We start from the raw sequence: 10659 nt of genomic DNA, 5'->3' as shown, positions 1-10659 counted from the left end.
TGGCAATAATGACAAGTGTCAAGGTCATCCTGTTTCCATGAACCAGGCTCAACCTGAGCACAATCTGAAGCTCTCTGAGCCACAACAGGTTTTTCAGTAGGCGTACATCCTGGACCACTGGTCTGGTGCATACCCAAGTCCTCTCCAATTGATTTATGAGTTAAACAATACTCATCAACACGGCTGCTTCCTGAGGTGTTTTAACTTTTCTCTCCGTTATATACGTAGCAATATTAACTGGCACACAGTTTTTGAATTGTTCCAGAGTAACCAACTCACGAATCCCATTAAAGGTTTTAACCTCTGATGCTACGCACCATCTGACTAACCTATCTCTCCCAAATTCCACATTTTCCTCTTTCCTCCAATCCCTAAAACGTTGTCTGTAGGCTTCGGCTACTAACTCGTATGCCCGTAATACTGCTCCTTTAACAACCTCATATATTTGACTATCCATCACTGATAAAGAAGCATAGGCCTCCTGGGCCATACCTGTGAGGACACATTGGAGCAGTAGAGCGCGCTCAGCATCAGACCAATCCCTGGCGTCTGCCACACGTTCAAACAGGGAAAGAACAAATCCAGATCTTTTTCTGAAAACTTGGGAAGTAATTTCAGGTTAGCACCAACATTAAACTGATTGGCTTCATGAACCCTCAATTTAAACTTGTCTTTCTCCAGTTCCAACTTTTTCAATTCAATAGTTGCAATAGTTCTTTGCTTCATCTCTTCAATCTCTTTCTCATGTTCAAGTTTAATTTGAAGCAATTCCTTTTGTTACTCAAAGGTTAATTGCCCTGAAGAAAAAGTTTTACCAGACCTCAATTCAGTTGGGTTCTCATCCTCCGATGGTAACACTTGCTTTGCCACCAAACCGTTGATCAGAACTATCTTTACCCTAACCTTTGACTGTTTGGCACAAACAACAATGCTGTAGTGTTCTGCTAGTTTTAACAGCTGCTCTTTTTTGCATCTATCCAGGAGCTCCATAGATGGAGCCTGAACAAATTCTTCAACTACAGAACTCTTTTTTTTTTTCTTTTTTTTTTTAAACAAAGACAACTGTGCAAAGGCTTTAACCAAAAGTAGAAAAAGACCCCAGAGCCCAACTCCCCTACCTACCAAAAACTGACTGTCTCAACCCTAGACTTCAGTGGCCCTCCCGAGTCCCCCCCTCCAACAAGGGCCGCTCAGTGGTACCACCGCATTCCAGCTTTTGTGGAACACAGTCTAACCCAGAAACAAAAAACAGTGAGTCCCATAGGGAGGCCCACTGTTAAAAAGCTATATGGGAGTTGGAACCCCAAGGACTAAAGCACTTTAAAAACTCAAAAACCTGCACAGAGAGAACACAAAAAACTAAAACTTCCTAATGCTCTCCCCCTCCCCCCAAACAAAATACCAATTCCCATGTGTGTCCCCCAAACAGTTTGTTCCACTTAAGAACAAACAAACACACAAAGCCTAAGTTCATCAAAACACTTGATAGAAAAAACTCCAATAGGAGGTAACAACCAAATCTACCAATAAACTAGACTAGAGTGGCGAGCCCCCCATCTTGTCATGAACTGGCTCACATCATGACAAAAAGGGAGACGACACACAGGAGTAAACTTAACATTATTTTATTTATAACTGGGGGCTCGTCCAGTTATAACCCCACTCGTCCAAACCAACCCCACAGGATGGGTCATCACACTACGTCATGATGATGTACGATGATAAGAGCGCCCCTCACTTCACACGGGTGTGATTTTTGTAATCCCACGATTTTGTAACTCATTGTTTCAACCGGTGACAAATTCAAGGTACCAAAAGTTAGCTCTGAACTTGGTAGATCTGCTTTTGGCTTCTGTGGCCCTAATACATGGAATAACCTGCAAACGTCATTGAAACAGATCACATACCCTTGAGCTGTTTTAAAATTAAAACCTTGGTGAGCATAGGTCTACAGACCCCCACAATATGTAACTGTTTTAGATCATTTTGAAATTTGTCTTAGCTTTTTATTTTTATTTGTAAACCTATGTAATTCACATGTATATCTTTTGTTTTTCTCTTTTTCATCTTCTGATGTATTGTAATATTTCTTTCTATATAATATTGTATTATTGTATTATATTGCTCAGTGTAATTTCGAGAATAAACAAAACATCATAGTCTTTGTATTGAGTTGTGCTTTCATGTGAAATGTACCCATTCTGCAGACTGTTAATCAATACTTCAATCAATCAATGACTCAGGACCAGGGGGGCAGTCAGACAGATATTTTGTGAAGCCACTAAGGAAATCGGGATTTCCTGAAAGTTCATATAATGGCCTGTTGTGGCGCTGTCATTGGGCCCAAAAAACCCCATAGCCCCATAGAAGTCCATGTATTTGGGTCCAACTTCACCTAGACTGTATTAACTTAATAAACATGGTCGTGAATACTTTCTGCTTCCAGTCACTAGTTTAAAGTCTCATTTCTAATGTCATAATATTCTTTTTGGAAAATGATGGTCCCATTTATTAAAATAATTACCATAAAGTCGCGTATGTTCTGAGGGGCGTGGCTACCGTTACAGTCTATGATCGGGATTCCCCACCCACTCGAGTCAAAATAAAAACCAACTAAGAAGAAGGGGGGAAGTCCCGCCTCGTTGTCTGGGCCAGCCAATGGGCCAGCTGGGCCCAAACGGATCTAGAAAGATGGCGATTTACAATTCAAGGACTGTCAGGCTTCATTTTACGTTCATGTTAGACCCGGGGAACGCTTTGTCCATATTTTTTACAGACTATGATCAGGACACACCCACAGCGTCCCCGGTGGGAATCGACCCCTGGACCCTGTGGACCCTGTTGTAAACAAGTGTAATGCTTAATTGGGTCGTCCACTCACAGTTAACAGTCTTTGTATTGAGTTTGTGCTTAAAATGTACTGTAAATTCTACAAACTGTTAATAAATATTTCAATCAATCAAACCTTCTAGCTGTGAGGCGACAGCGCTATACCGACTGCGCCACCGTGCCACCAATAATTCTGTTCATAGTCCGGCAGCCTAAAATATTGAATCCACTTCTCTGTATTGATAAAATTTTTCATGGCACATGCTACTTAAAGCATAGTAGTTTGACATTTTTGCCTTACATAGGATGTTAATGGTAGGGTCACAAGAAACATACATGAATGTATGTAGGCTACATAGACTATATTTTAGGCCAATAGGCAAAAAAATAAAAGACTAGCCTATACTAAATTTCCCACTTTAAAAAAGAAGCCTGTCGGCTGCCGTGATACTGACAATACTGACCATGATACTTACCGAATATTATACTGCCATGATACTGGTCATGCCCATGCCTGCACGACAGACATATATTGTGCATATTACATCCATAGTAGGATCAAGAAACTTCTGCAACCAGATCAATCAATCAATCAATCAATCAATCAATCAATCAATCAAGAATAATTACTCACTGCCTTGACTTGGAGGACTACAGGTTGCATCCATTAGGTTGCGCTATGTGCTTTGGAAGTAAAAAATAAACCAAGGCGGTAGGGGCAGCGTTGCCATGTCTGCTTATTTTAAGCGACTTTGTGGCGGTTTCATTTTCACTTGTCACTTGGCAGTTGCAGTTTTTTTTCTCCCTATTTTTTTAGTCTATGATTTGTCTGCAGAACCCATACTCTAAGGCAGAAGTAGAACCCCATCTGAAAATATTTTGTCAGCAGGGACCCAAGATTTGTGTAGTTAAAAAAAGAAAAAAAAGAAAAAATGATTCAAAATATTTAAAATATTTCCTTTTTTTCCAGATCTAATGATCTACAAACATGCTTATAACGCAACGTATTGTATCCAGTCATTTTGTGGCATAAACAAGAAGTTGATGGATAAAATCAAGTCTGTACCGTGCGTGTTCACGTCATATTTTAAATTCTTTAACATTTTAACCCTGGTTGCTTTTCTCCCTCACAAAATCTGGCGACCATTGAAGAATCCTCGTTTTCCGGCGGAAGCGGCAGTGCAGTGTTTTTCTCAATTTTCTGTAGTCATCGTTGAGGCTAGCCGCTATCAGCAGACAGACAGGAGAGAAGAACAGAAGCTTCTCCAGCACAAAGAAACCCCTTCTAGAGATATTTTTGTATTTTCGTCTTTTATATATCATCACACACTGCTATACTAAGTCGTCAGCCATGCCTCAGGAGAACCTAGAGGAGGAGGGTCTGCCCAAGAACCCAGACCTGAGGATAGCTCAGCTAAAGTTTCTGTTGACCATGGACGGACACCGACAGGACGCCGCGGTGAAGAGCGAGCTCATGGACTCCATCAAAGTCAACAGTAATTTGATTTAATGATGAATAATAACACAAACGTCTACCTGATAGAATGTAGTTATTGTGTGCGTAGTTGGTGGTGGTGGTCGTCGGAGTGGTTACTTGGAACGTGGCCTCCTCCTCCCCGTTGTCGCGATGGGAGCGTACATGTTAGCCCATTGCAAAACGTCACGATTGATGTCAATCAACTTTGTGTCTCGACTCAGGCGTCAATTAAAGACGAATAACATCATACATAGAGAAAGAACACCCTTATACCGTAATAAACACGCATCGGCGATTACAAGAGACATCATACGGTTAGACAGTACTTTATAATAGAATAATAATTCTGAATCATACGCGTGAATTTGTTCATCAGGTCTCTTCAATAATAGTGCCTAAAAGGTGTTGATTGGGGTTATCTCTGGTACAGTGGTACCCCACTACTGTATGATAGGGTCTACAATTAATTTACTGTAGGCTACTGATTACTGTACAGTACTATGTCTGTATGTGATATGGACAGTGCAACTCTGGTCAAAATATCCATTCTTGTTACTCTCTAGTATTCATTGTCTTGTTTATGTATTAATAAACATGAAGAGTGAAACTTGCATTTCAGGAAATATTAATGACTAATATTTAGTCGCATCAAGCCTTGTGTTATTCCTACTGATTTAAATGTACCAGACAGCGACGGCAACAACATGGTCTTTCTCTCACGTGGTGTTTTTAGACATGGCTCCCTACTACGAGGTGCTGTGCAAGGACCTGAAGTGGACACTGGACGGCGACCTGCTCAGCAAGATGAAGAAGGCCAACGAGGAGGAGCTCAAGAGGCTCGACGAGGTCCTGGACGACGCCGAGAAGAACCTGGGAGAGAGCGAGATCCGAGACGCCATGATGGCCAAAGCAGAGTATCTCATCCGCATTGGAGATAAGGTAGAATAGTGGTTCCCGAAGTGGGGTTCCGGGGACCCCTAGGGGTCTTTGACGGAGTTCCAGGGGGTCCCCAGCTAAATGATAGTTTGGAACCAAATGGACCCTTACATGGGTCTGTAACTCTTGAGAGTTAAATTGACATTGATTTTACAATATAAATTGGGGTCCCGGAGATAGAAATGCCATTCAATGGGGGTCCATAGACTGATGCATGTCAAACTGGGGATCCTTGAAATTTAAACGGGTTGAGAATCACTGCTAGAGCCAAGAATCTTCTCTTTAACAGTTTGACTGCGGAAAACGATTTACCGGACTTTTAATCAACCCCCCTTCACTGCCGAGATTGTTGTATTACCTTTAGAGCATACGCTGAATTATTTGGGCTTTTAATCCGCGAAAATCCAGCAAAAAAAGCTCCCCTGGTTTGTTATGATCCGAGTGTAGCATCCACCATCTTGGTGCACCCGGAAGACGCACACAAGACTGGTCTCAATGAGGCGTTGCACCCCATTCGTTTACATTGGCCTCAATTTCCCAGAAGCCCTAGCAGCCCACAGCATGTGACGATTTCCGGTTTATTTATCACAACAGATGCGCCTACTCTCTTTCTCCGCGGCGAAGAAGAATTTTATTTTTTTTGTTTACATTACGGCGGATTAAACACATAAAACAAAACTCGCGTATGTCCGATATGGCAGCGACATTAACCTGGAGTAATCCATTCAAAGCACGGAAACTGTTAATATGGGGGTCCCTGGCATATCTTTTCAAATGGGGGCCGTGGGATAATTGGTGTCAATTTGGGGGTCCTTGACGTGAAGTGGGAACCACTGGGGTAGAAGATGGTTAGTTATGGTCTCAATGTCTGCATGCAAGTTCAGATCTTAATGTGTGCTCACAGTGGTTTATTATTGGTCAACCCACTGAGGAGAAAATGTGGTTCCAGACAGACCGAGGTGTCATTTTATCTTTATTTCATCCCATTGAGAGATGAAGCCGATTCTGCAAAGGCCTTCAAAATCTGTATTTCTTAAACATTTTTGTTTGGGACCCTCCAAAATTATATGCATTTGCCCCCGCCCCAATCTGAAAATGTTTTGTGCCAGGGACCCCCAGAAGAGAAAATTTGTGTTGAGAATTCCATACTAGAAGGCGTTCTTACCTTTATTTGTAGTTGTTATGTCCCCACCAAAGAGGTCCAGGTGTTATTTTGTGCAAAAGTGCATTATTGGCTATTTCCCCTACCATAAGCCCTCAATGGGGGTTGGGTTTTTGTGCTAATTCGATTATTTCCATCTAAATAAGTAGTAAAGTGTGCCGCTTGGGATACTATTTACATTGTGAAGAGAGGATATATACAAAAAAATAGATTTTTGAGCGAGGGGAAATAAGCGAATTAGCATAACACCCCAACCCCATAGCCCAGCCCAATGCAATTCATTGAGGGCTTATGGTAGAGGAAATAGCCAATAATGCGCTTTTGCACAAAACACCTGGACCTCTTTGGTGGGAACGTAACGACTACAAATAAAGGTAAGAAAGCCTTCTAGTATGGAATTCCCCTTTAAAGTAAAATTATAGGACACTTTTCAAACACTTTGTTCAAAAGTAGCAGACGTACAATTATGGAAAAATAAATGCTGCAATTATGATCATGTTTAGACTGGCTTCCTGCTGCTGTAGCCCTGTTGACGGAGATGTTCTTGTCCTTGCTGTGTGCTTCCACAGGAGGGCGCTCTGACAGCCTTCAGGAAGACCTATGACAAGACAGTGGCCCTGGGGCACAGGCTAGACATCGTCTTCTACCTGCTGAGGATCGGCCTGTTCTACATGGACAGTGACCTCATCACACGCAACTCTGAAAAAGCAAAAAGGTAAAAAAGTTGTCTGAACCTGCCATTTATTCTTTTGCCCAAGATGTACTTGGTTATCAGAGCAGACGGCCATCATCATTATCATTGGTTTAAAGTCCGCTTTTCCAGGCACCGCTGGGTTGGACTGGATCCTCACTGCTATGGGGATGTTAGACAAGGGTCTGAGTTCTCTGAACTTCTTCCATCCACTTCTCACCCTTGTGGTCACCTGCTGACTACAGCATGATTTGAATTCCGTAGATGCACTCTTTCGCGACAGCCTAACTAACACTACTGTAGAGCTTGACGGAACATGCGTGTCCAGAACCTCTCATGGAAGGACCATCTCACTAAAGCTCAGATTTATGGAGGCACCCCCCCCCCCCCCCCCCCACACTGCCACAGAGCAAAAGACCAGGTCATTTCGGATATTCTTCTGCCCATCAAGAGGAACAAGACCTCTCACATTTCCAGATGTTCTGAGTAGGGACACAGGACTGACTGTGAACTGGCAATGAACAACAGAGACCAGTGGAAGCAGCTTGTGTCGCAGATCTCGAGGGCACTCCAAGGATGATGATGATGTAGAGCTCAAGACCCTGAAGCTAGATAGGAGAGTGTGGAGGGCAGCGATTCAGGGCCGAGTTGGTGTTGGCTAGACCGCCCTCTCGCATCGCGCTTTAATGCGAGTGTGTGTGTACATGTATAGAACCAGTGTCTGCAAATGTGTCCACCAGAGCGTTGTTGAAAACATGGTCTTGTTTTTCCCCTCCAGTCTGATTGAGGAGGGTGGCGACTGGGACAGGAGGAACCGTCTGAAGGTCTACCAGGGCCTGTACTGCGTGGCCATCAGGGACTTCAAGCAGGCGGCCGAGCTCTTCCTGGACACCGTCTCCACCTTCACCTCCTACGAGCTAATGGACTACAAGACCTTTGTCACCTACACAGTCTACGTCTGCATGATCGCCCTCAAGAGGCCCGACCTCCGGGAAAAGGTTAGGCTAGGCATGAAGAAGCCTGCAGTTTGACATGTTTTGACGTAGTGTCAGATTGGCTTGTTAGGCCTGTCACGATTATTACGCAATCGCCCTAATTGCAGTTATTTTTTTAATCGTTTCCATGTTGAAAGATTTCCTATATCTTCACTTGAGACATTATCCAGCTTGTAGATTTGTCTAGAGTGAAATATGAGTGTACCAAGTGTGATCTTTACAAGTAAAGACACAGGTTTAAGTGGTACTGAATTTGGAGCTGAACAAATCGTAAATCATCATGACAGTTTCACGATAAATTTAAATCTCTGCGATACGAGTGTTTCTTTTAATATTTCTTTATGTCTCATCCCAAGGTCTAACATGAAGTTCTCTCTCGTCTCACGCAGGTCATAAAGGGAGCAGAGATCCTGGAGGTGCTTCACAGCCTCCCTTCCATTCGGCAGTACCTCTTCTCTCTGTACGAGTGCCGTTACTCTGTGTTCTTCCAGTCTCTGGGTGAGCAACACGGGGTTTCCTTTCACTGGCATGAAGCTTCTCAACTCCATTATTCCTTTGTACATGGCTCCTTGACAAATACGTTTAGATATGACGCTAGTCATGTTATACAGATATGTTATCATCTCTGTCGGGTAGAAACTTCATATGTACCAAACTGTTACTTTTCAGGATTCAAATAAGTAAAATGCCTAAAGTAGCAGATCTACAACCTCAAAACGTGTCACTACATGCCGCGCTTCGAGCTTGCCGATGACGATGTGGTATGATCAAGTAGGATGTGAATTTACAAAACAACACAAAGTTAAAGTATGGACATGAGGGGTTTCTGCCTGACAGCAACGTTATTTACTTGTTTGCGTATGCTATGCATGTAGATAATATGTCATTTAAGCAGACTCTAGGTTTGATACAGCTGTGTCCGTGTTACGTTGTAACACTTAAATTGTTTTTCTTTGCACTCTTTTTGACCATTTGTGTGTGTCATATATGTGGTCGTGCTGTAGCCACGGTGGAGCAGGAGATGAAGAAGGACTGGCTGTTTGCCCCTCATTACCGCTACTATGTGAGGGAGATGAGGATCCAGGCCTATGGTCAGCTGCTGGAGTCCTACCGCTCTCTGACCCTGGGCTACATGGCCGAGGCCTTCGGGGTCAGCACAGAGTTCATAGACCAGTACGTCTTCTACACACACACACACACACACACACACACACTAGACTCAGGCCCATATATCGGTCCTTATTAGATTATTGTAATTTTGTAATGGTCTCTAATATTTCATAAGAGCAGAGGTTAAAGCCTCAATCTGTGATTTCTTCACCAGCTTAGCAGTGAAGAACGGCAGGAACAACATTTTTTAAACGTTAATTTTACAAATTGTGTTAAACGGCGCTAGTGTGTGGGGGGCTCCTTTCACACTGTTTTGCAAATTACACTTTAGGACTTTGCCATACAAAATATTGCATTGTTTAATTCCATTCGTTTCTAATCGACAATGAATTTCATTAAAACAAAAAAAAGTTTTAATTCTGGCATCTTCGGGCTCGAACAATTCAGAGGTTCTCTGATAGAATCTGGCTATTCCGTTTGGCACTAAGTGAAGTTCTCACTCCTGTCCCCAGGGAACTGTCCCGATTCATCGCCGCTGGGCGTCTCCATTGCAAAATTGACAAAGTCAATGAGATCGTGGAAACCAACAGGTAAATTAAGACTTGTTTTTAACAACCAAACCTCAGTATTTATTTTTAGATGCTCAACTCAAACAGGGGGAAGCAGATTTCTCTGAACTGTTGCTGTTTTCCTCCCTAGACCTGACAGTAAGAATTGGCAGTACCAGGAGACCATTAAGAAGGGAGATCTGCTCCTCAACAGAGTCCAGAAGCTGTCACGAGTCATCAACATGTAAACCCCTGTGCAGGCGTGGCCTCTTTTTTTTCTAAGTTTGTCTGACAAAGTGACCCTTATGTTGTGTATATAATAAAGTTTTCTCTGGACATGTTTTCATTCAAGTCTATTAATCTCTGCAAGCTGTCTATTATAGTCGGGTGGAAACCTCATGTCAGAAACTTACTTTTCAGGATGCAAATTCAAAAATGGCAAAAGTAGCAGATCTATCCGCTACTTTTTATGCTTTTGTGTGACGCTGCAGTATGATCCAAGTAGGGTGGTAATTCACTAAACGGTTGAAATATAGAGATTAATGTTTCTGCCCGACTGCCATGCCAACACTAAATCTAGAAAGATAAATGGTGCATTTATATAGTGCCTTTACATAGATTGTGCATTACATTCACCCATTCAGACGCCTTCCTTCATACACAGTGGCCGTGGAAACCATGCAAGGCACCAACCAGCACATTAGGAGCAATTGGGGGTTCAGCGTCTTGCTCAAGGACACTTCAACACTGGCAACCTTGCGGTTACCATCCAGCCACTCTACCCCTGAGCCACCGCTGCCCTATAGATATTCAGTACAGTAGTAAAATAAATTCTAGCTCAAGTTAATAGCAAAGTGCAAAACTAACATACTGTAACGATAGTGTTTGGTGTGGTCGGCCGATTCTACATA

At 42.8% G+C, this 10659-nt stretch overlaps 1 protein-coding gene across 1 annotated transcript; it reads left to right on the top strand.

The window, feature by feature from the left end:
- Positions 1-4014: 4014 nt before the first annotated feature.
- Positions 4015-10084, top strand: psmd6 (proteasome 26S subunit, non-ATPase 6). Its single transcript, XM_083770581.1, has 8 exons — positions 4015-4325; positions 5040-5245; positions 6974-7119; positions 7874-8093; positions 8480-8588; positions 9095-9263; positions 9713-9790; positions 9900-10084. Exons 1-8 carry the CDS (start codon positions 4181-4183, stop codon positions 9994-9996), a joined length of 1170 nt encoding a protein of 389 aa, XP_083626707.1. The 5' UTR covers positions 4015-4180; the 3' UTR covers positions 9997-10084.
- The last annotated feature ends 575 nt before the right edge of the window (positions 10085-10659 follow it).

Source organism: Protomyctophum parallelum, assembly GCF_964188405.1.
Source record: "Protomyctophum parallelum genome assembly, chromosome: 8".
Taxonomy (NCBI): Eukaryota; Metazoa; Chordata; class Actinopteri; order Myctophiformes; family Myctophidae; genus Protomyctophum; species Protomyctophum parallelum.
The sequence above is the reverse complement of the archived record's forward strand: the minus strand, read 5'-3'. Positions and strand labels throughout refer to the sequence as shown.

Excerpts from the sequence above, each read along its gene's own strand:
- psmd6 (XM_083770581.1), top strand. The coding sequence starts at position 4,181 with ATGCCTCAGGAGAACCTAGAGGAGGAGGGTCTGCCCAAGAACCCAGAC. Across the intron at positions 7,120-7,873 it reads AACTCTGAAAAAGCAAAAAG|TCTGATTGAGGAGGGTGGCG; the intron begins GTAAAAAAGTTG and ends TTTCCCCTCCAG. Across the intron at positions 8,094-8,479 it reads GGCCCGACCTCCGGGAAAAG|GTCATAAAGGGAGCAGAGAT; the intron begins GTTAGGCTAGGC and ends CGTCTCACGCAG.